The 24257-nt window shown below is 53.7% G+C and overlaps 9 protein-coding genes across 9 annotated transcripts; 5 read left to right on the top strand and 4 right to left on the bottom strand.

Annotated features, from left to right (window-relative positions):
• Positions 1-5482: 5482 nt before the first annotated feature.
• On the top strand, positions 5483-7828 carry M409DRAFT_71502 (uncharacterized protein; the record flags this gene model as incomplete). The annotated part of the gene is made up of 1 exon (XM_033819198.1): positions 5483-7828. The coding sequence occupies one exon, from the start codon at positions 5483-5485 to the stop codon at positions 7826-7828; it is 2346 nt and encodes a 781-aa protein (XP_033659601.1).
• Positions 7829-8927: 1099 nt separating this feature from the next.
• M409DRAFT_38124 (uncharacterized protein) lies at positions 8928-9920 on the top strand (the record flags this gene model as incomplete). Its single annotated transcript, XM_033810865.1, has 1 exon — positions 8928-9920. The coding sequence occupies one exon, from the start codon at positions 8928-8930 to the stop codon at positions 9918-9920; it is 993 nt and encodes a 330-aa protein (XP_033659600.1).
• A 298-nt stretch (positions 9921-10218) lies between these two features.
• M409DRAFT_30805 (uncharacterized protein) lies at positions 10219-10880 on the bottom strand (the record flags this gene model as incomplete). Its single annotated transcript, XM_033810081.1, has 2 exons — positions 10219-10730; positions 10781-10880. 2 exons carry the CDS (start codon positions 10878-10880, stop codon positions 10219-10221), a joined length of 612 nt encoding a protein of 203 aa, XP_033659599.1.
• A 671-nt stretch (positions 10881-11551) lies between these two features.
• M409DRAFT_61427 (uncharacterized protein) lies at positions 11552-15019 on the top strand (the record flags this gene model as incomplete). Its single annotated transcript, XM_033814760.1, has 5 exons — positions 11552-12916; positions 13431-14066; positions 14118-14202; positions 14386-14894; positions 14948-15019. 5 exons carry the CDS (start codon positions 11552-11554, stop codon positions 15017-15019), a joined length of 2667 nt encoding a protein of 888 aa, XP_033659598.1.
• Positions 15020-15259: 240 nt separating this feature from the next.
• M409DRAFT_71500 (uncharacterized protein) lies at positions 15260-15677 on the bottom strand (the record flags this gene model as incomplete). Its single annotated transcript, XM_033819197.1, has 2 exons — positions 15260-15438; positions 15497-15677. 2 exons carry the CDS (start codon positions 15675-15677, stop codon positions 15260-15262), a joined length of 360 nt encoding a protein of 119 aa, XP_033659597.1.
• A 688-nt stretch (positions 15678-16365) lies between these two features.
• On the top strand, positions 16366-17475 carry M409DRAFT_71499 (uncharacterized protein; the record flags this gene model as incomplete). Its single annotated transcript, XM_033819196.1, has 1 exon — positions 16366-17475. The coding sequence occupies one exon, from the start codon at positions 16366-16368 to the stop codon at positions 17473-17475; it is 1110 nt and encodes a 369-aa protein (XP_033659596.1).
• A 264-nt stretch (positions 17476-17739) lies between these two features.
• On the bottom strand, positions 17740-18453 carry M409DRAFT_30799 (uncharacterized protein; the record flags this gene model as incomplete). The annotated part of the gene is made up of 3 exons (XM_033810080.1): positions 17740-18191; positions 18241-18398; positions 18443-18453. The coding sequence occupies 3 exons, from the start codon at positions 18451-18453 to the stop codon at positions 17740-17742; spliced, it is 621 nt and encodes a 206-aa protein (XP_033659595.1).
• A 366-nt stretch (positions 18454-18819) lies between these two features.
• Positions 18820-21762, top strand: M409DRAFT_38128 (uncharacterized protein; the record flags this gene model as incomplete). Its single annotated transcript, XM_033810867.1, has 2 exons — positions 18820-18996; positions 19054-21762. 2 exons carry the CDS (start codon positions 18820-18822, stop codon positions 21760-21762), a joined length of 2886 nt encoding a protein of 961 aa, XP_033659594.1.
• Positions 21763-21789: 27 nt separating this feature from the next.
• M409DRAFT_71496 (uncharacterized protein) lies at positions 21790-23290 on the bottom strand (the record flags this gene model as incomplete). The annotated part of the gene is made up of 3 exons (XM_033819195.1): positions 21790-22360; positions 22409-22784; positions 22837-23290. The coding sequence occupies 3 exons, from the start codon at positions 23288-23290 to the stop codon at positions 21790-21792; spliced, it is 1401 nt and encodes a 466-aa protein (XP_033659593.1).
• Positions 23291-24257: the final 967 nt, after the last annotated feature.

Here is a 24257-nt window from a genome sequence, read left to right as displayed (position 1 = left end):
AGTACCTTCAATGTCGCCAGCGCAGGTGTCCACAAGCGTTTCCACGACGCGGGGGATTGGGGCATTGGAGTTCATCATCGACGACATCATGGATCGGTAGCTGCTTTCGTCCGTTGGGTCATCGAGGTGTGTTGATGTGCAAGAGACGGACGACGTTGGTGGACGATGCATTGGGGAAGGAGTTCGCAATGTCACGTGCTAGCGCGGCTTTACCGCGACGCGAATTGACCTCGGATTTAAGCGAGCTTGCTCCTCGCAACGACACCGACCACCAACAATGTCCCTATCATGAAGCGAAAGCGATCAACCCGGCAGAGTGCCTCCTCCATCAAGAAACAGAAGCCAAACAACGCTACAGCGCCACGGCCTTCATCACCACTGCTGCAGAAGTACTACCGGCAAGTTGTCACTCTACGCCAATACCTCGCGTCGCGTCTCTCCAAGAAACGGAGGAAGCGACTTCAGCAATATGGTCATACGAAAGGAGAGGATGGTATTTGCCATTTGCTCGACACGACTTTGATTGGCAATTTTGGACATGTTCAGGTCGAGGATAGCACCTTTGTTGAGGAGGATCTCGCCATCTTCACTCAACAATTGACGCATTCCGAGTCGTCGATTGCGTTGACGCCTGGGTCGTTCAAGCAGCCTGAGGTAGGATGCCTCACCTCAACTTTGGACCCATTCCGACACGGATAGCAGAACTGATAGTTGTAGATTGTCGACTTCGTGATATGGCTACTGTTTCGCCGATCTCTCGGAGCGCAAAGGCCTAAGCATATCCTCTGCCAGAACTTCCAAAGATACGTCACCGAGCACAACTATGGCTCCGAGCCGGAGATAGTGCCAGGCATACCGGGCATATACTCTGTGGGACCGAATGAACACGTCGAGACTCTCAGAAGTCATCCGTGGACTACAATTCCTGACCTGCTGGGCAAGGGCTCTGAGAGAATCATGGGGGATTTGTTGATGGACTGCAGCGTGTTTACTCCTGTCGGCGGCAGCAGTAATCTGGTTCAGCTTAGTGGAATCCCAATGTGCGACCTTCCAATGTTGAAACCAGTGCAAACCACGGAACAACTGGACAATATGCATGCGGGACGAGATCACAATGGACATAGCAAACGTGGACTGACGGACATCCGCTTCGTACGACATCGAATGCTCTACGCCAGAGCGGCGTTGAATGCTCGAGGTGGTACACGATTCGGTCTCAACCAGATTCATATCTTGAATCGCTGCCGCGATGTGGAAAGTGCTGAAGAGACTGTGCATGTCTTGAAGTACATGTTCCCAGCTCAGTTTGGACTTCATAATGTACTTCAATCAAACGTGGACAGCAAGGACACGACGGATCCATTCAAGGATTACATGCTTCGAGAACAGGAGATCACACGCCAGCGAAAGTCTCGGTCCAACGTCAAGGAGGCAAGCAAATTCCCTTCAACGCCGAAAAGGCTGCGAGGGGTGATCCAAGAGCTGATCAAACGACTACGAAAGCGCCACTTGAAGTGCTCCTACTTCGCCATTCTAGAGCATTACTGCCCAGGACCGAACCCCGATGATGCCTCAACGAATGCTTCGATTCAGCGGGCCTCTGACGAAAGCAATGTATCCGCTTTTTGTCGAGCAGCAGTCTCGAGAGTCTTTCCCAAAGCATTGTGGGGAGATGGTGAGACAGGAATCTACAACACCCGCAAAGTGTACCAGAACATCGATCGCTTCGTTCGTTTGAGGCGCTTTGAGAGCATGAGCTTGCATGATGTTTTGCAAGGCATGAAACTCCACGATGTGGCTTGGCTCAGGTCGCCCAAACTGGATGCAGGACACAGCCTTAGCAAAACGGACTACGCCAAACGCAAAGAACTGATGGCAGAGCTTCTCTACTATCTTTTCGACTCCTTCTTGATCCCACTCATCCGCGGCCACTTCCACGTCACCGAATTCAACGTACATCGAAATCAGCTCTTTTACTTTCGGCACGATGTCTGGAAAGAGATGTCAGAGCCCGCACTAAACGAGCTCAAGGATTCCATGTTGGAAGAGTGCAGTCCTGCGGCCGTGAATGAGCTGCTGGCAAGACGAGCGCTTGGAGTGAGCCATGTTCGCATGCTGCCAAAGGAGCATGGTATGCGGCCGATCATCAATCTCAGAAGACGTGTGCAGAAACTCCAGCGAGGCAAGATGGTGTTGGGGAGGAGCATCAACAGCCTCATGACGCCGGCATTCAGCGTACTGAACTTCGAGAAGGCCGCAAATCCAAGGGTGCTGGGCTCGGCTCTCTTCTCAGTCGACGACATCTTTCCACGGTTGCAGACCTACCGGCAGACTCTTGTCCAGAGAGGCCTCAATGACAAGCGGCTCTACTTCGCCAAGGTCGACGTTCAGGCCTGCTTCGACACGATCCCGCAAGAGCGATTGCTGCAGCTGATGCAGAAGATCATCAGCGGCGACCAGTATCAAGTGGCCAAATACTCCAGAGCCAAGCTCGCTGGTGGTCACAACAAAGACACCCCAGGATTTGGTGCGAAGCCGTCGTGGAAGTTCTTGACCAAGGCCGTTGCGAATGATCAGCACTTCGACTTTCAAGGAGAAGTCGACACAGACGTCGTGCAAGGTCGCAAGGGAACAGTCTATGTCAACGGCATCAATCAGCGACGTGAGACGAAGCAGATGGTGCTGTCTCTTCTGGAAGAGCATGTTCAATCAAACCTCATCAAAGTCGGCAAGCGCTTCTATCGGCAGAAGAAGGGCATCCCGCAAGGCTCGATCGTGTCCAGCTTATTGTGCAGCTACTTCTACGCTGAGCTCGAACGAGAATACCTGGGCTTCATTGACGACAAGAGCCTGTTGCTGCGTCTCATCGATGACTTTCTTGTCATCAGCACTGAGCGTAGCGTCGTTGAGAGGTTCATGAGGACGATGCATGCAGGAATTCCCGAGTACGGCGTCAATGTGAAGGCCGAGAAGAGTCGAGCGAACTTCGACATCGACATTCGCGGGCAGAGTATCCTGAAATTGACTGATCGTGACTTCCCATACTGCGGCAATGCGATCGACACCGAAACTCTAGATTTAGCCAAAGATAAGGAAAGACGACGCAAGAGCAGTGAGTTGGTCCTTGCAAAGAAGTGAGAGTTGTGCTGATCGAGTTGCAGATATCGCTGATGCGGTGACTGTCGAGTACTCCAAGTTGCCAGGACAGAGCTTCTACAGGAAGACTTTGAAGTGAGTGGATGCGATACTGTACTGTTATCAATTCACTAACGAGCGGCCAGCGCCCTGAAGCTGCAGATGCATGCCATGTTGCTGTCGACCTCTTACAATAGCCTCGAGACGGTCCTCTCCAACCTCTACCACACCTTCACAGAGGTCGCCCAGAAGAGCTACCACTACGTGAAGTCACTTCCATTTGGCCAACAGCCGGCGAGCAAGTTGATGATAAGTAAGTGATTCGATCCAACACATCATCCAAAGACAATTCCTTCCCAATGCGGCAATCAAGAAATATCTAGCGCTTGATTTGCTCGGCGCTTGCGCTTGACGTGCAGAAAAGATGTTTTGCGAGTGGGGCGTATTGAACCTAATCCTTCACGATACTGATTCGAAGTACAGAAGCGGTCGACGACACCATCAAACTGGCATGCATGCTCATGCGGCATCGCAAACTGAACAGCAAAGACGTGCAGCGATATGAGTGCTGTGTGACGAACACCCAGGCGCGGTGGTAAGTGCACGCTCTCATCTCCTATTCCTTCGTTCTTCCCTCGCCATCGCAGACAGACGGTGTCTCAGCTCGGATGCACGTAGCAGTTCAACCAACCAGGAAACGAGCATGATTTGCTTGTGATCCTGCAGCTAGGAGATGGCAGGATTCTCTCCCGTGCAGCCGCATCTTGTTTCAGCAGCACATTTTGGGTAGGAAGCGCGCGCTTGGGGCACTTTTTCCCTCTGCGAAAAACAGGGCAGAGAGCACGACGCCATCACCTCACTGTCAAACTTCGTATGGCGTTCCAAACGGTTTTCTGAACGGCTTGGCTAACGTCCCATGACGCACCAGGCTTGCATGCAACGCTTTCCTCGCCGTCTTTCGCAGACGACAGACGAAGTACCGCGTGCTGTTGGCATATCTCGAACAGCAATTGCTGGGATTGCATGTGCGGAGGGAAGAGCGGAGATTGCTCGAGGCTGTGCTTGGCGAATGAAAACTCGATGATTGACGACAGGGATGGCGACGTTCTGGAATTCTTATGATCTGTTCTGCGCGCGGCGATGGACTGGGATGTTGCCGTGTCGTCGCGGATGCGGTTGCACACACAGACAGGCGCGAACTGCACGGCCAGCACAACACAACACCACCGCAGTTGATGACAGGCACCAGGCACGAAGATTGATCGAAGGCGCATAGTAGTGCTGACTGCGAGCATTGGGTGTGGAGGAGTCGGTCTTGGCCAGGCCGCTCTCTTTGTTCCTTTGATGCAAGAGGGTGAGCAGCTCCACGTTCTCCGCCCTCTGGTCTGCATCAGAGTCGATCGTCGATAAGCAACTTGCAGCTGGTCCATCCCACCAAGAGCATGCAGGCCAGCAAGCAGAGCTCTGTTGAGCCGCATAGATTGATATGAAGCATTGCACTATCACCTTTCTCTCTTTCTTTTCATATCGTACTGGCGAGACGCCGTGCAGTGCCGTCGTTCGTTGAGTGAGTGCGGCTAGTTCGTGTCATCGATTCGATCCGGCTGGCGCTGGTGTCCGACAAGCTGCACCGCGTCCCAGCCACAAGGAAGAGCGGCTGTCCCGGTTGTTGGAACTTCCAACCACGATTTCAACGCCTGTTCACGGCTGGCCGGTGACGCTGGTATCGCAACTTCATTCTTAACCATCACTTTGTCGTGTCTGGCGGTACCTTCAACAACGTGCACCGGGCAGAACAGTTGCTGGCTTGCCGGCGCATCAACGGCGAAGAACCATCGAAGAACCACCCATTTGCGCCCTCTGATTGGCTGGACGGCGCGCCCGGTGGAGACGCTCCCCTGGCTGTCGACGGGGGTCGTTAATCAAATCGAATTGTGAAGGAAGCTGCGAATGATGCCTGCGGTTCTTCAGCCCGCGCGACTCCCCTGGTCCGGAGCGCCCCTGGTCCGGAGCGACGTCGAAGGACAACAACACTCTCTACAAAAACAACAACCACTCCTCTCCTTTTGTCGTCACCACCGCCGCCCTCGCCGACACCCCCGCCTCCCCCGACGACTTCACGGACGCACACACTATTGATACCTCCCCTTCTGCGGCCCCCGAGTATGGCTTTTGGCGCGCGCTGATGTCGGGCGGGAAGAGGAGATCGATTGGCCTGCACCACAACAAGACGAGAGCAAATCGAGCGGATTCGGCGGTCGTGCATGGGATTGACCTGCCGGAGAGTGTGGTCGTGTCTGGCGGGAGAGGGCTGTTGCGGAGCCTGAGTCTGCCGACGGACAAGATCATGGCGAATGTCTCGGTGGAGAGCGTGAATGACGAGGCGTGCATCCCGTCTTCGCCGCCGGAATTGAGCTATTCGAAGAGTTCCAAGAGCTCGTCGTCGATTGGTTCGAGTGAGGATTTGTCGGATGCTGGGTTGACGTCCAAGGAGGGCCACTTTGAGGATGTTGCGCTGGAAGATGGCGGGAGGGATTCGGGCGAGGATTGCAATCTACCTCCCGACAGCAGGCCGACGCTGAGGAGACCGCCGCCCAAGTCGTTGACGACGAGTGATATTTCGACTCTCCCGCGGACGAGAGGTGGAACCTCGCCCCAGCGCTCTCCACTTCGCGCACTGCCCAATGGTTCACGACAGCAGAGATATCCCAGTTTGCAAGGAGCGGTCAATGGCGTTCTACGCGACCAGTCGCTGAACCTACCCAATGATCGCAGCATGCAGCGCGCGGTGACTAGTCCTGTCTCGCCTTTCATACAGCGGGCCTCCTCCCGATCGCCCTCGCCGAATAAGCCATTCACGCAGAACGGGTATTCTGTTTCTCCACAAACATTGGCTAGCGCTACGCCCAAAGCCTCGCATGAGACAGCCAAGGAGTCGATGCAAAGGCGGCCGTCGTGGCAGCCTGGGAGGAAGACTGTTCAAGAGCTGGAGGCGGAGTATAATGACGAAGATGAGGAAGTGCCAGATGAGGCCATTCTCGAGAATGTGCCCATCTCGCCAATGCCTGGACAACACCATTCTTTCAAATCACCAACGACCATGAGCGTGCGCTCGGCCACGCCTAGTCCGCACCGAAGATCACCTCATGCGAATCTACATTCGGCCAATATTCCTAAGCAAGCGAAACGACCATCGTTACCCACGGGTCACTACAACTCGCCGAGATCACCCAGACACGGTCGGCCGCAGACGATGCCGCATAGTAACACAGTTTCTGCTTTTTCCGCAGGGGAGCCTCTCAGCCTCAAGCATAGGAGCAAGTCGTGGACTGAGGATCTGAATCAGGAGGCGAGACAGCTTTCACAGGCGCTGGAAGAGTATGCTGAGAAGGTCTCCATTGAAAAGAGGCATTCAGGGTCGAATACACCTTCTAGCAGTCCGCCCAGACCGGCTTTGACCAAGAGCGCTACGACGACTTCGATCAAAGAGGTGCCCAGCCTGCCGACAGTGCCACCTGTACAGAAAGGCAATATCATGATCGATCCTCTGCCGATCAGCAAGGAGAAAGAGGCTGTGCTTACCAGGACAAGGCCTTCTTGGCTACCGCCGAAGAGTCAGAAAGAGGAAAGGAAGCATTTGAGAGAGTTTCAGCAGATGATGGCGCGAGCGGCTGAGGCGGAGAAGAAGAGGGCATTGAAAGAGCAAGCCAGTAGAGAAAACCGTGAGGAGATGCAGGGCAGTATTGCGAGGATATGGGATCAGCATGTCATACCCAATTGGGAAGCGGTGGTGAAAGAGCCCAGGACACGAGAGCTTTGGTGGAGAGGTGTGACTCCCAGAAGTCGAGGCGAAGTCTGGCAAAAGGCCGTGGGCAATGAGCTGGAGCTGTCTGCTACGTCCTTTGAGGCGGCTCTTGCTCGTGCGAATGACCTGGAAGAGAAGATTGCCGAAATGCCGGATGAAGAACGCTCCCACAGCAAGGAAGCTGCTTGGCTGGATGCCATCGACCGCGATGTCCCCAATGTCTACCCCGAACTGCGAATGTACCAGCACGACGCGCCTCTTCATCGATCTCTTACGAACGTCCTCCGCGCCTTTGCCATGTACCGCAGCGATGTCGGTTACGTTTATGGGACCCACCTCATTGCTGGAGTGATATGCCTTCACCTCCATCCTCCGCAAGCGTTCGTTCTTCTGGCCAACATGCTCAATCGACCGCTACCCCTCGCCTTCCTCGTCCACAACCAGGTTGCCATGGCAAGGACGTACAAATACTGCCTCTCCACCCTCAAGTACAAGTTTACGAGACTACACGACCACCTCACCAACCCAGCGATCGGCCTCGCGCCGGAAGAATTCCTGGATCCGATGTTCAGGTGTCTGTTCGCGTACCACCTCTCGCACGAGCACGTCTCGAGGATAATCGACGTGTTCGTCTTCGAGGGCGACAAGACGCTGGTCAGGGCTGCGGTGGCGTGTCTTGGGCGGTTGGAGAGCAAGCTGTACGGCAGCAAAGAGGAGATCCTCAGCTTAGTCGGCTGGCAGAACGAAGAAAGATGGGACGTCGGCAAAGAAGACGACTTCCTCGACGCGGTACGCGAAGCCGGCAAAGTCGACGCTATGCGTTCTCGAGAAAGACTCCCTTCGACTGGTGCCATGGCTGTGACTGCGGAGCCGGTCGCTGTTGCATAGAATGACCGCTGCCATGATGGGAAGTTTGGTCCTCCCGCCCTGAGTCGGTTCGAACCTTTCTTCTGGATATGAATGCGTTTGCGAATGCGAGTACTTGGAGACACCCGGTGTGCCGAGTTGTACAGAAGTTCATACATACGGCAACTCCGGGGACCCGAAATGTGAATACGACGATACAAGAAGTGAAGAAAGGAGTCTGTACATTTTTTGTGTTTTGGAGGTGGTGTGGCGCTGGGCGCGACGTTTTGTTTGTTGTTGGTTACATTATTAGCGGTCCTTTGGATGGGATGCATACACCGTACAGGATTGGGGTTGGGATTGGAGGGCTTTGGTTTGTTTTGGTTTGTTTGGCATAGCGGGCACATATATCTGCCTTTATTGGTTTGGTTGGGTTGGAGAAGGGAAAGGGAAAGGGTAGTGGTTGTTGGTGGTGGTGATTGGGAGGCTAATGCTAATGCTGCTAATCGCAGAGGCATGAAGAGTGAAGAGAGGAGGGGTAAAGCGGACAGGGGGAGGAAGAGGCACATAGTGTGTAAAACAAACTTGCACATATGGCTACACATCACATACATGTACCTGAGTAATGAAGTTGGACATGGACTTGGATGTACATCCTCTGCTTCTGAATATGCAGACTGGAATCTCCATGGAGCTTCATATCCCCAAGAAGAGAGACTGTCCGTGCCGAAAGAAGCAGGAACAGAAAGGATTACTCCTTTCGGTATCGCGGCCGCCCTGCACTAGTCAACGACTTCAGCTCGTGCTAACTAACTAAACCACGAATCACGCTATTTTCCAGTCTCTAGGGCTGTGATGTTGGGTTTTCTATTATTCAGCCAACTGACTAGTCCAGGGGAGATCGACAATTGCCGATGAGGGGCTAGGGATTTGTTGTTGGGGTTTGTTGACATTGTTGAAGGGCGTGTGTGAGGTTTGTCATACTGTTTTTGTGTTTGGCTTCTGGAGTATTGGAAGTTGGAGGGTTGAAGGGAAGGCTCGACGACTTGGACGATATTCAGAGATCGACAAACCGCAGGAGGAGAAAGTGAAAGTCGAGACGCCTTTCTACCCACCCAAGACATCACCACTCACACTCACCATGGCCACCCAAATCAACTGGAACACCTGCCCCCCTCGCACCTCCCCCATCTCGCTACGAACACATCACCTCTCCCTCACCGTCTCCGGCCCCCCACGATCCCCCAACCAACCCGTAGTCCTCATCCTCCAAGGCCTCGCCTCCAGCACGGCCGAATGGCCTGTCGTGATCCGAGAAATCTCACAGTTCGCGAGAGTCTTCTCGTACGACCGCTCCGGCTTCGGGGAGAGCGAAATCTCGCCTCGAGATCCTAGCGCGGAGAATATCGCGCTTGAGTTGGATGAGTTGTTAAAGGCAGTGGGTGTGGAAGGCCCGTTTGTGCTGGTCGCGCATTCGTTTGGGGGGATTGTGGCGAGGGAGTTTGTTCATCGGAGAGGGGCTGGGGAGGGGGATGTCGTGGGCGTGGTGTTTGTGGATGCGAATACCGAGGAGACACCCTCCACGTATCCGAACGCGGCGGTGCAGGCGCTGGGGAAGGGGTTGAACGGGTTGGAGGTTACGATTGGTGCGGAGCATCAACTAAGTGAAGGGGAGTGGAAGGTTTTAATGCGCGAGGAGGACAGCGAACGGAATGCCGTGGCGGGACGACGAGAGCTGGAATTCTACCATGGGAGTGGACGGACTCTCGCGCTCAAAAACCAAACCACCCTGTCCCCGCCTCTGCTAGGCGACCACCCCATCGTGGTCCTGCACGCGAACTACGCCCTCGACCTCCAGAGAATCTACGACGCGGGTGTTGCGGCGGGGAACGGTAGCGAGGAGGAACGGAAGGCGATGAGCGCGTTTATTCGGGAGGCAAATGGGTTGGAGGAGGGGATGCAGAGGGGCATGTTGGGGTTGTCGACGAAGGCGAGGTGGGTTTTTGTCGAGGGGAGTGGGCATTATGTGCATATGGTTAGGCCGGGGTTTGTGGTTGAGGGGGTTAGGTGGGTTTTGGGGGCTGATGATGGGGAAGGTGAGGTGTTGGGGAGGAGGGATGGGGAGGAGGAGTGATTGATGAGGTGGAAGGTGTTCGGGGGACGATTCTCGAGCGGACTGGATTAGGCACAGGGTAGCGAAGCTACAGCAAATGTAAAAGCAATCATGAATCTTGAAGGGATGCAAGAGTGAGAGACGTCGTTTCTGGAGTCGTGCGAGAATAAGACAGATTTAGACAACGCCTGTGACTTCCACAACCTGAACAGCTGGAGTAGAACTATGGCATTCCAATCTGACGCATGAATATTCACAAGATTACACTAAATATGCACAGAAATTCTCTCTCACAAAATGCTCACAATCCACGCAACGCTCAAAGCAAAGCCAACATCCCCAGCGCAGCACCACCCAAAATCGGGGCACCAGTCACAATCGCCTTCGCAGCTCCCGCCGACGACGACGAAGAAGAAGATGAGCTCTGAGCCGCAACGCTCGCGGAACTCGTCGTCGCCGCAGCTCCACCTGCAGTCGTGCTCGTCGCCATACCACTGCTCGTAGATCCCGCACTACTCGTTGTCCCAGCAGTGCTCGTCGCAGCCTCACTACTCTCAGCATCCGAAGACGTCGTCTCCGCAGCAACACCACTCTCCGTGCTCGAAGCAGGTGAAGACGTCGCCGTAGCAGCCCCCGTCGCAGCCCCCGAAACCGCCGTCAAAAGCGTCGCCGTGCCCGCCGAACAAGTCGTCACGCCGCCGATATTGTTGAACCCCTGGTCTGGATCGCCGACGCAGCAGATGATGCCGGAGACGTCGTCGTTGTTGTTGTTGCCGTAGTCGCCGCTGGAGAGGATGGAGCCGGGGCAGCAGTAGTCTTGGAGGGAGGTGCCTGAGGGGCTTGGTTAGTCTTGTTGGGGGGGACGGGGATGTGGGATGTACCGTCGCAGTTGATGTCGCTGTTGCCGATTGTGAAGCCCTGAGCTGAGATGGTGGTGCTGAGGGCTAGGAGGGCGGCGAAGGTGATGGTTTGGGATGGCATGTTGGTGGAGATCTTCAATGGGGTGGTGTTGAGATGGTTTGATGGATGACCAGTTGATTCGAGGAAGTTTCGCGGAAAGAGCAGTGGTTGGCAAGTTGTTTCGATCGATGGAGGATGGATATTTCGGATCTCAAGCCACTGCAGGAGGTTTATATATGCTTTTTCATCTCGTTTTGACATCGATCTTCGTGGCGAAGCCAAGTCATATTTTCAGCTCGTTTTGAAGCCGTCTGTACCAAGAGGCACAGCCTGACCTGAGCTGAAGTTCCAACGGCCCTTGGCTGTGTACATACCATGGACATAAATACAAAGAATTGTCCTGCGTTCCTTGAGATGGTTAGTTCGGTATGTCTTCCCGCAAGATAGTCCGGGGACAAGGTTCCTTAGCTTGTTCTTAAATGAATATAGCATCAACAGACTTCAGGCCGGCGTCGTCTTGTCTTCAGCTCATTGCTTGGCTGAAAGCGGATTTCTTGACAAGGCTAGATCAAATCGTAGGCCCGTCCCGCTCTTACGTCGTGTGGTTACCACTTCAGCCGCGTCGACTCCACTCACATAGATGTAGATGTGTATTCTCCGATAAAGGTCGATGTGTATCTGCCCTAAAATGCAATGCTGAAGTCCAGATCTGTTTGATTGGGATTCCTTGACTCACAACAACTCCGCTGGCGATGGCTGATTATGGACTTGATATCTTGGGCGTGGAAGACTGTACGACCAATGTTGCCAACACAATGCATATGAAGGCCTATCCGGTACGAACCAAGCGATCACGGTCATCCACGGCACCAAAGGCGGAAAGTGAGCACGATGTCATCCATAACGTACCAGCGAACGGGAGAGGGCCGAATCAGATGTCAGGCCTCCAACGGCAAAGAAATTGTGGCATACTCCTGCATGCCACGAGGTCACGGCAGAGGCGAGAGAAAGCTCCGGAGTGGTCCATCTGCAGAAATCCTTCTCTCGGCTTCTCAGATGCTCCTCTTGCATACATTGCTGGCCAATTGCCGGGACCAAGCCAGGAGGACCTCCACGCGTACCATCAGCAGCTCATCGACTCCTCCACCCAATGCTATGCCGCAGCGGCTTACCGGTGGGTGGACCTGCTGTGGAACGTGGCGCGAAGTCATGAGATCCTGTTCCACAGCATTGTCGTCTTTGCACGGTACAAAGAGGCGAACTGTGCTTGTATGAAGACGTTTCTCGACTCCAAGAATCGAATTCTTCGTCTCATCTCGACACGCGTACAGAATCCTGGCGACGGTACACACCATGACGGTCGGACACTTGTCGCAATTGCCTTGCTGGCCTACACGGATTTGAGAGATGGCGACTTCGAGGCTGCCGAGACTCACCTGCGGGCGCTGCCCCTCTTATCCGCTGCCGATTCCTGGTCGCCCTACGAATGGGTTTATATTGCTTGGATCGATCTGCGCTTGGCACTACTTCGCAATCAACGACCGACGTTGTCATATTACATACCTCCAGCCTTCCGCGAACCCCCCTTTTCCATGGCTCGACAAAGTGCGCGCGCTCGCAAGCTTGCTCTTTCCAACATCAAGCATGGTCCAAGGAATGGCGCCGACCAAACATTCACGAATGTATGCTTTCACATGTTCTCGTCTCTCCATGAGATCGGGCTTGCCTGGCATGCCCTTAATCAGGCTGGTGAAATACCATTTGGGGCACTGTATGGACTCGAGTACTCTCTTCGCACAATGCAAGACGGTGTCCGGACCAGCGAAGGATCAGACCATAGCAGTGAAGTTAACGAACTGATCCTGCTTTGCATTCAGCTTCAGACTTGGATCCTTGGCCGTTTCTGGACGCCGCAACGTATGGAGACTTACATTATTGTCCTGCGTCGAGCTCAGTCCCTTCTTGATGGCCTTGCTGCTCTGCCTTCAACAGAAGAGGAGATACCACCCAACGATGACTGGCAAGGCTTGACTGAAGTTCTCGACCCAACATGCATCTTGTGGATCACATTCACCTTGGCCGGCATCGCGATAGAGTTCGGACATCCGTGTCAGGCCGTCAGTCTGCAGGTTCTAGGAAACACTGCAAAGTTCTTGCAAATCAAGAACCTGGGCGATCTCACCCGGCCTCTGCAAAAGTGGCCTTGGTTGGATAAGTGGCACAAGCCGAAGTTGACGTTGCTCTGGCCGAGGATACGTTCGCTCTTGGGGCTGCCTACTCAACGGTGGCAGAAGTTGAATGAGGACGAGCTTGCTGTTGCTGACGAAAGTGTCCGGCTAGAGCAGCCGCCGTCGTCGAAGTCCTTTTTCGGTGGGTTGGAGTTTTACGTGGAGGATTGAGATTGTTTCATCGATTGCGGATACCAGTGTGTATGATGTATATGATAAGGATGTGTATGAATGATTTTGGGTGGGGGATGGGAAGTGAGCTTGAGCTTTCACATGCTCCTTCCCTGGCAAGCGCGCTTGTTTGGCGTTCCTTCCCTTCGTCTCAGTGGGAAAAATTTTGACCTCTTTCCTCAGACACAGCGCTCCCACCACCATACATCTTCTGTACTCACACTCCTTACAGTTCTCCGCTACTGCCACACCCTGCACAAACCTCAAGATGATGAAACACTCGGAAATCGGACCCATCCTTATGATCGACGGGAAGATCTTCTTCAAGAAGAGAAAAGAAGCCCAAAACGAGGCAGGTCGCAACGAAGATTCCGCTCAGCCATGGGCGTCACGTCGTCCGAAAGGAAAGCAGCGAAAGAAGTCTGCACCAGGCACGGGTCTCAGTGTGAGCGGCAAACAAGAGCTGCCCAAGGAGAACGGAAAGCCAGACGAGCGCCAGCTCGGCACCATCACAGTCAAGTTACCCAGAGACGCCCTGAACGACCTACTCAAGAACGGCCCCGATAAAGCATCAGCATCAAGCCTTCGAGACATCGCAACCGCCATACATCAAGAAGACGCCCCTCTCAGAGTGCCTACAGAAGCTGTGAGAACTTTCAAAATCGCCTTGTTCTTCTGTGGCCCTGGCGTGTTCAAGACACGTGCACTCTTTGCCTGCAATCAGAACACGCTATACGACTTGGCGGTAGTGGCTGAGGATGTTTTTGGAGTGGCTCTGAAGGACCAGGAGATCAGCACCACCTTCGGGAACGACATGGAGGTCAAGTGTTATCCACGAGAGCCTTACAAGCTTGGCACGTTGCAGGAGGTGAGTAAAACTTCTTCATGATGAACTGAGAGTCGACTGATGAATTTGTAGATGGGTGGCCTCGAAGAGGGACTTGTCTTCTGGGTGGAGGATGGCCGCTACAAGATCCCAAAGGCTTTGTTCGAGGAAGTGTTCGGTCCTTATAAGGGATGAGAGTTCGCCGGGAACGGCATTGAGTGAAGTGAGGTTGCTTTTGGGTGAAGTGGACTTCACACGCGATTAGCTTCAGATGCGAGAACGAAATTAATGATTTGGCTGCGAATCTCTTCCCTCCTCTCCTCACTCACCTCCCATTGACTCATGTCCAACACCATGCCAGCTCAACGCCCAACCTCTGGCGCCAGCAAAAAGCGCAAAGCACCAGGCGAACTGGACGATGACAATGATGACAAGACCTACCGATCTTCATCCAGCGCCAGCAACAATCAGAAACGCAAGAAACCCAACACCAACGGCGGAACCACCACAGTCATCATCGACCTGCCCACCAAGGCCTTGGACGACATTCTCAACAACGTCCCAAGCAAGGCTCCGCAGAAGAGCATCCGCGAAATCATCGCCATGATTCATTCGCAAAAAGCCCTCATCACGTCCCATTCAAAGCCAGCAGACTTCACCATTACCACCTGTCGCAACCAGACCACTTGGAAGAACCACTTCCGCGTGAACAACGTTCACAAGCTTCATGACCTGGCGAGAGCTATTGCAGCCGCTTCAGGGACAGGTATCCAGAGCATGTTGATCGATGTCGTCGCCGTGGGCAGAGAGGACGTCGTCCAGCAGTACTGCGTGGCAAACGTCGAGGATGCAGGACGCACCATTGAGGAGGTGAGTTTTGTTCTGTCGGTCTCAAGGTAGCAAGGTACTAACACATTCTTCAGCTGGGCCTTGTTCAAGGGTCGCGCATCCTCTTCAAGGCCAACGACAAGAAGCAGAAGGACGAGGGTGATTGATCAGATCGTCGCTCGATGTGAGCGCAGATGTTCTCAAGACAGAGTGAACAGGAAAGGCCAAATGGAAGGAACACGAACTTTTGTGCACGCTGTCAATTGGTTGGTCTACCTGCCTTGGTAGCTAGAGCACCATAGCTCAGTCACGCAAATCGTAAGACAGCCCCAGGCTGTTCATCATGTGTCTCATGTTCATATCTCCATCTGACTCCGCCAGTGTGCAGCAATCACGAGCCCTTGCCCTTAGTCGGCCGACTTATCGAGCGAGGTCGGCTTGTCTTTGATGGGCACATCCTTCCCGGTCATGCTCTTGTACTGTCCACGAATGAAGTCGGAGATCTGCTCGTCCTTGGCCTGCTCAACAGCCGACTCGTTGTCCTGAGCACCTTGGCCGAGGAACTTCTCTTGGGCGTAGTCGATGCCTGTAGTTACACTCTCGTATCAGTATATGTCGGCATAACTCTTGGGGTAATGTCGTACCCTTGTCCAAGTAGTCCTCGTTCTTCTCGCTCTCTTTACCGCCGCCGGCAGCTGAGTTCAGCTTGTTGGTAATGCCGCCGAGGAAGCCTCCGCCCTCCTTCTGCTCGCCGCTGCCGCTGGATTGCTGCTGGTTGTTGGAGTTGGAATTGTCTCCGCCGGTGAACTTGTTGACGAAGTCCATGGTGATGTCTTGAGGATTCAGGGTTCTGTCGTGGACCGGTTAGCTATGAGGCATTGGTAGGGAGCAGGTTGGCGGTACCTGTTCTGTGGTGTTTGGTGGTGAAGTACGTGAGTTGTTTGTTAGTGTCAAGAACAATCAAGAGAAGCAAAAGAAGAAGAGAGCAATCTATAGGTCGTCACAAGCTCGTGCATGCTCGCGTGCCTGCCTTGAAATCTGGATCAGGAGAGCTCTTGGGTCCAGTCACAGCCACCACTTGGCATGACGCAACAACGATTGGCGTCCACATCACCTGAAAGACCAGCGTGACACGTCTCAGCAATATGGCAGATACCGCAGACTGCAGCAGTAGGCCCGATGCGAACCAGTCATTGACATTGGCACAGCTGCAGAGGAACTGGGAGGAGAAGAAGAAGAGAGGTTGGGATTGAGTTGCGCTAGCGTGAATGAGGAAGGATCCATCCGAGGTCGGGATATCAAAAAGTTGACTGAGGTTCGGGCGGTATTCAATAACGACATTAACGAAGATAGACATAGACAAGAACGTAGGACAGCCGATGCTGGAAACCTTATCTGACTCCTACTGGACCGAGATAATCCCTAGCTGCACGTGGCGAGTTTGATCAACGAAAAGCAAATACGAACCATCCAAAACACACAAGAGAACAAGAGAACAAGACCAACGCCAAAAATGTCCGCCTCACAACCCCGAATCCCCATAACAATCATAACCGGCTTCGCCGGCTCCGGCAAAACCACCCTCATCCTCAATCTCGTCCCCCAACTGCGCGCCGAAAACCCGGGCTACAAACTCGCCCTGATCAAAAACGAAATCGGAGATGTAGCCGTCGACTCCCAACTCGCAGCCTCCGCCGAGATGGCAGCAACGCAAGAACTCCTGGGCGACTGCATATGCTGCACGAACGTCGGACAGGTCGAAGACGCACTCGCCACGCTGGACAGGGACAGTCACCCGGACAGGATCATTATCGAAACGAGTGGGAGCGCGGAGCCGTTGAAATTGGTGCTGGAGGTGAATCGGCTGGCGAAGGAGACGGGACGGTATGAACTCGATGGGATCGTGAGTGTGATTGATGCGGAGAATTGGCAGGGGTATGCGAGCACGAGTTTCACGGCGAAGTTGCAGGCCAAGCAGACGGATCTGATTGTGGTGAATAAGTGGGAGAGTTTGAGTGAGCGGGAGATGGATTCGTTTCTGGATCGGTTGGGGGATTTGGATGTTGAGACGCCGCAGGTGAAGAGTGATAAGGGGACGATTTCGAAGGACTTGTTGTTTGGGTTTGATGTGAAGATGGCGAGGAGTTGGTTGGAGGAGGGGGAGCATGGGCATCATGATCACGATCATGACCATGGTGGAGGGGAGCATAAGCACACGCAGGAGATCGAGTGCTTGTCTGTGACTTTGACGGCGGATGGATCGGATGCTGGAGTGGATGTCAGGAGACTCGACTCGTTCCTGAAAGCGGCGCCGAAAGACGAGGTGTACAGGATTAAGGCTGTTCTATACGCATCGTCACCGCCTAGAAATCCGGATGGGTCGACTGTCGCTGACGCACCAGCAGATCAGAAGGCGAGATACATCCTGAATTGGTCATTTGGGCGATGGACGTGGGCTTTGAGTGATGCAGCAAAGGACAGTCTGGCCGCGCCTGCTTTACGCATGTCCATCTTCACTGCGCCGTACGAAAGCAATAAGTGGACGAAGAAGGTCGAGAGCGGACAGTTCATCGCGCTAGATGGAGGAGTGGAGGGCAAGCTGGAAGTCCGAAGAGTGCAATGATTAAAGCCATGATCGAAGAAGATGGGCAGCGCAAGCTCATCACCATGATGTCCAGCTAGAATCAGACGGCCACCAGTCTTCACATCCAACACCGCCTTCGAACTTCGAGACCAGCTCGATGGGAAGAGTGCTTGTTCAAGGCGTCAATTTCATGGTATGGTACATGCCTCGAGTATTCCCTTCCTTTGCAGCGCTCCAGCTGCATATGCTGCCAACGCCCAAACGCCGCGCGCTCATGGCATCCATCATTTCCTACCATCCGCATCAGGGCGCATATACCTGCTTGTCATCCTCATACGGCTCTTCCCTCACGCCATCCTTGGTCACAACCTTCACGATCACTCCCTTGAAGTCAATCGGTAAACGCCTCTTCAGCTCATCCGTGCACATCCTCAAGATCTTCATACCCTGCTCGAAACTGATATCGGGATGGTGATGCTTATCGAGCGTACTGAGGCAGTAGTATTGTGCGTAGCCGTGGGCCGCGTATGGGACGGGGGCGCACGAGGCGAGGTAGTCGATCCAGTAGAGTTCGGGCTTGTCTTTGATAGGATCGTAGCCGCCAAGGAGGAGGTTGACGGTGTACGGTGAGCGTGATCGCAAGGACTTGGCGAGTTCACTGCGGACGAAGGAGGCGGTCTCGTAGGGAGTAAGGTCGGTGCTGTTTCGCATCGAGTACAACTGGACGTTGGCTTGAATGTATTCTGCGAATTGGACTGGATATCATGAGCACGTGAGAGTCGAAACGTCACATATCTCACCTACCAGTGTCTCCAGCCTCTCCACTGTATGCCATCAGAGTGTGCTTGTTGAGCGGACGGGTCTTGTCGTCGGTGACTTTGAGGATGGTTGCGCCTCGCATCGCAGCTTTGGAGGCGGCGATGATGGTGAAGTCCTTGCCAGTGATTCCAAGTAAGACCTCCCTGTTGATTCTATTAGTATTGAGGCGTCACAGCAAGCTGGATACATGACATACATTGTTGCGGTGGTGTGTGGTTGTTGATTGTTTGGATGATGTTTCTCTTGGGGGCTTCGAGCAGTGGATGGAGCTCAGAAGGCAGCGCATCTGACGCGGATCGTGTCGTGCTGTGACGGCAGGTTTGCCGAGGGCGGTGGCAGAAAAGTTGCCGCAGAGCATTTGCACGAGACTTCGACTGCCACTTTTCCAAAAGAACATTGAACCACGACCACCTTACCAGAAACCAAGATAAGAGGAGTTCGATCGATTCCTGAAGTCTACGCGATCACAATAGACCACAGACTGCGAATACCACCAGCGACTTCAAGCACCAAAACAAGCCGAAATGGACTCGAACGTGTGAGGAAGAACAAGAAACTTGAAAGATGGCATACAAGGCAGATACCAAGACGACGTTCGAAGCGAGCCGAGTGATACAACCGATATACACTGGAGGCGGTGTTGCCCTCAGTCAGAATGGCCGGATCCTTGCGTCTACATTGGGAGAGGAGGCCCTTCTCACAGACCTCAATACCGGAGCACATCTCGCACGCATAGAAGGAGTGAGTTTAATGATATGCGACCACGAACGTCGAACTGACGATTGACAAAGTTGGTAGGATGGTGAACCGTTGACTACGCTGAGCATCACGCCTGATGCATCGTACCTGATAGCATGTTCGCGATCGCTTTCGATGCGCATATATGCGCTACAACAATCTGGCCAAGATCTGGAGTATGAGCCGCATCTGCTCAGAACGCTCAAGCCACACACAACGCCTGTAGTCACCATCGCCGTCGACTCTACGGGTTCACTGTTAGCCACTGGAGGAGCAGATGGACAGATCAAAGTGTGGGACATCCGCGCTGGTTTTGTGACACACACATTCCACGGCCATAGTGGTGTCATATCGGCTCTCCACTTCTTCGAGGTTGATCCAGAGGCGGAACAGCAGCCTGCCAAGAGCAAGAAGCGAAAGAGTCGGCAACAGGATGAGGAACCTGAAGAAGCTCAGAACCAAGCAACAGCAGGCTATCGACTCGCGTCTGGAGGCGAAGACGGCAAGATCAGAATATGGGATCTGCACAAACGAAAGAGCGTTGCGCTTCTTGATTCCCATGTATCGGTAGTGAGAGCTCTGGATTACTCTCCTCATAAGAAGGTCCTGCTCTCAGCCAGCAGAGACAAGACTGCTATACTTTGGGATTCTCGGACATGGCAGGGCGTATCGACCGTAGCTGTTTTGGAGACTATCGAGACAGCTGGCTTCGTCGAGAGTGGAGAATTCTTTTGCACTGGTGGCGAGACGGCAAGGTTGAGGATATGGAGCACGATCAATGGCAGCGAAATCACCGAGGACCAGGAAGCAGGCGCGGAAATCGAGAGCATCTTGGATGTGCTATATTATCCCGGGCTATCCTTCCTGCTCACAGTTCACGCAGATCAAAGTCTGATCTTGCGCTCAATCGAGCCCCTTTCTGACGATAAATCTACCCCGAAACGGATTGAACCACTACCTGTCATACGACGAATCAGCGGAACTCATGACGAAGTCATTGATCTCGCATACATCGGCAGGAGACGAAACTTGATGGCGTTGGCGACCAATCTCGAAGACATCAGAATCATATCGCTCGAAGCTGGGGCTGGCGAATCAAGCTCGACATCGCCATACTTCGGCGCAGATGTGGCCTTACTCAAAGGACACGACGACATCATTATCACCATAGACACCGACTGGTCAGGCCATTGGCTTGCAACAGGAGCTAAAGACAACACTGCGAAGCTTTGGCGACTCGATCCAGAAAACGACTCGTACAGTTGCTTTGCGACATTCACTGGTCATGCTGAGAGTATTGGCGCAGTAGCACTTCCCAACGCCTCGCCTCCCGTTGGATCGAAAGAATATGAGAGTCCACTCGACTATCCACCCAAGTTCCTGGTCACAGGAAGTCAAGACAAGACCATAAAACGATGGGATATCTCACCCTCAGCCGGCAAGGCTCCACGAGCTGGATACACCAGGAAAGCTCACGACAAGGACATTAATGCCATCGAGACCTCGTACTCCACCACGACTCCACTCTTCGCCTCTGCATCACAAGATCGCACTGTCAAGATCTGGCATGTCGAATCCGGCGAAGCCATCGGTGTACTCAGAGGACACAAGCGAGGTGTGTGGACCGTTGCATTCTCTCCACCCTCGGTGCCTGCCCTGACGACAACCGGCGAAGGTGGTGCAGCAAGTACGGCAAGAGGTATGGTGGTTACGGGAAGTGGAGACAAGACCGTGAAAATCTGGAATCTCAGTGACTACAGCTGCTTGCGAACGTTTGAAGGACATGCAAACAGCGTGCTAAAGGTCGTATGGTTACCAGCACCGAAACAGAAGGGCGATCGAGGGGTTCAGGTTGCAAGTGCTGCTGGTGACGGCTTGGTGAAGGTCTGGGATGCTCAGAGCTCTGAGTGTGCTGCGACATTGGACAATCACATTGACCGAGTGTGGGCACTAGCTGTACGGCCAGAGCCTGTACTGGATGCCGAAGAACGGGCGCAGCAAGAGACTAACATGGAGGAAGATGACGGAGAGAGGGATCCTGCGACCGACTCAAAGGTGGAACTTGTCTCTGGCTCAGCAGACAGCACGCTTACATTCTGGACGGACACAACAGCACTCACAGCACTGCAGTCTACGCAACAAGCGACGCAACGAATCGAGCAAGACCAAGAGCTGCAAAACCACATTCGATCGAACAATTACCGCGAAGCCATCGTGCTTGCACTGCAGCTCAATCATCCAAAACGCTTACTTGAAATCTTCAAGAGCGCAAGCGACGGTACACGAGATCCCGAGAGCTTGACGGGAAATCTTCAAGTAGATGAGGTTATCGGCACGCTGAGCGAAGGACAGCTCTGGAGTCTCCTGCGAAGGATCCGAGACTGGAATGCCAATGGCCGGACTCATCACGTCGCGCAGCAAGTACTGTACGCGATCCTTCGAACGTATCCCAAGGAGAAACTGCTGGCTCTCAACCGTCGCCGGAAAGCAGCTCCAACGAATGATGATGAGGCCCTGACAGGCGCCATGGCTGAGCTCAGCACGAAGGAAAAGATCCAAAGCAAGGAAAGTGTGAAGGACGTGCTTGACGCTTTGAAAGCGTACACCGACAGGCATTATGCTCGCCTGGAGAAGACGAGCGAGGAGCGGTTCGTGCTACAATGGGCATTAGGGCAGATGGACGATGTCAGCGGCGAGATCGGCATGCTCACGAATGCTCATGCTAATGGACATGTGGAAGAGGACGTCTTGATGCTCAATGATGTGTAAACGATCAGCAAGCAGAGTAACCGCGACCTACTCGCTGGCTTCGACTTTGCTTCCTCGCCGACTACCCCAGTACGTGTGTGCCAAGAACACCACACTAGTAGCAAGGCCCATACCGGCGAATCCAACCGCAATGTACAACGCTCCTCGATATCCTTGCAAAATCTCCTTCGGACTGTCTCCATGCCTCACATTCACCTCCACGGTACCTGCGAAGCCCAATCCCAGGCTGATGCTGTAGTTGACGATCGTGGAGACCAAGCTCGCCGCAACACCCTGGTGCTCCCGCTCAATGGAGTTGCTCAGATACACCGTCGCCGCCGGAAACGACATCTCCATGCCAAACGTCGCCACCAAAGTGCAGACAAAAATCTGAGCCCAGTAGATTTGGTGCGGTGGGAGGGTAGCCGTTAGCACAGCGCTCGCCAGAAACGCCGAGAGCGAAAAGACCATAAGCCAGGCTGGACGGACGATCCCAAGTAGCAAGCCTGTGCTCCCTGCTGCGACGATGCCGGATATAATCATGGGCGTCAAGTAGGCGGCGCCGAGGATGGGAGAGACGCCGCGCGAGACGAGGAAGATCTGCCAGATGTAGTAGACCCTGCGAGAGATCAGTTGATAGTTCGGATAGGGCTTTAGGAAAACGAACCAGATTCCAAACGAGGCCCAGCCCATCGCTATGCATGCCAGTACGAAGCCGTTGTCGCGATTGAAGACGCTCCAGGGGATCAGCGGGAATTTCGAGACGCGAAGCTCGAGGTAGAGGAAGGCTGGGAACAGGAGCACTGCGAGGATGAGACACACGAGGACATAGGGCGAGTCCCATCCAACGACTGGCGCCTGGTTCCAGGCGAAGTTGAAGAGGATCATTGCCGTGATCCCGATCGTTGCTGCGTAGAGGTCGAGATGGTTCATATAGTCGACGAGAGATCTCGGTTGAATCGTCCTAACTTGGGTATCAGGGATCGTGAGAGCTGTCACAACAGCGTGTGCCACAAGCACCATGGCGAACGACCAGAACGTCCCTAGCAGCAAGTCAGTCAACACGGCACCACCATTCTGCTCACAATAACCTACAAGGCCACCAAGCCAGCGCAAACACCCCCGCGAAAATCGACCCCATAATCGACCCCGTCGGCGCACAAGCCCCAAAAGCCGCAAAAGCCATATTCTTCCCCATCCCCGGCTCAAAAAGAATCCCCAACAGCGCCAACGCATTCGGCAGACAAATGCTCGGCCCAATCCCCTGCAGCACCCTCGCGAAGATAAACAACACATAGTTGCTGTACACGCTACACCCAGCCACGAGCGTGAAGACCGCGTACCACGCGTACCCGATCACGAGCATGTTCTTGTAGCCGAAGATGTCGCCCATGCGGCCGGAGATGAGGATGAAGGTTCCGACTGTGAGGCTGTAGCCTGCGCTGAGCCAGGAGAGGATCCCAGGGGAGGTGATGTCGAAGTCAGCGCCGATTATCTGGACGATGGCGAGGAGTTGGCCTAGGCCGACTTGTGTTGTGAAGTGAGCCATGATGAGGATGGCGGTGATGTAGACATTGTGGAGGGTTGAGCGTTTGCCGGTCGTGGCAGGCGGTGTTGCACTGTCTTGTTCTTCACTTGGCGGAGCGAGTGTTTTTTCATCCATGTTTGACGTCTTAGAACACTCCACGCAGAATGTCAGAAATATTGATGAAGCTCTTCTTCATTTCGCAGAAGAACACATGTCGCCGACTGGGGGACAAGCCGATCTGCACGGGTTCTGTCTGACATGCTTTTGCCGGTTCCAAGCCAGACTGCGAGTGAGGCTGAAGATCTTTGCCGGAATGAGTTTATCAGCCCATCCACTCCTCCATCGGACAGCAAGACAGCGACTAATTAGGCTTAGATGCTGCATACTGCAGCCCGGTCGTCTTTTTGCTGTTCGCCCGGGGCCACTACTGCAAGATCTACCGTCGTGGCTGCAGGGTTGGCTCTGACGTGCTCTTTGCTGGCTCGGCCTCCGCGTTTGGCGTCGAGTTATGTAAATGCATATATTTGTAAGTGCAGGAGATGTGTCAATCTATTCAGCACGGCGGGACCAAGAGCGGATGTAGCTTGGACTGCTCACGATGCAATAAATTGCCGACGTTGAAGCTTGTGAAGAGCAGGATTGAGAGGGTCGTATAATACGGATTGCGGAAGAGCATAACCTTGGGTAGGCTCGACCCGTTTCCATTCCCAGACATTGGCTATACAGTCAAACCTGGATAAGAACATAACTTATTCCTGAGTTCATTCTATGTTGCTAACCAGGTTATAGGACTATCCAGTCTAACTAAAGAAACACGTGATATCGCTCTGCTTTCGCATCTCAGCCTTCCTTCTTTTGATTACAGTCTCTTGCTTGTCAAGAATGCTCACAATCTCTGGCTGTCCATCTACCTGCTGCAACTCATATAGCCTTAGATGTTCAAGGGCCTGAAGAGCTGTATCCCCTGAGATCTTAGGTTGAATATCCT

The sequence above is a fragment of the Zasmidium cellare genome (assembly GCF_010093935.1).
Source record: "Zasmidium cellare ATCC 36951 unplaced genomic scaffold M409scaffold_73, whole genome shotgun sequence".
Lineage (NCBI taxonomy): Eukaryota > Fungi > Ascomycota > Dothideomycetes > Mycosphaerellales > Mycosphaerellaceae > Zasmidium > Zasmidium cellare.
Note: the sequence above shows the minus strand (reverse complement) of the source record. Positions and strands in the feature narration are given on the sequence as shown.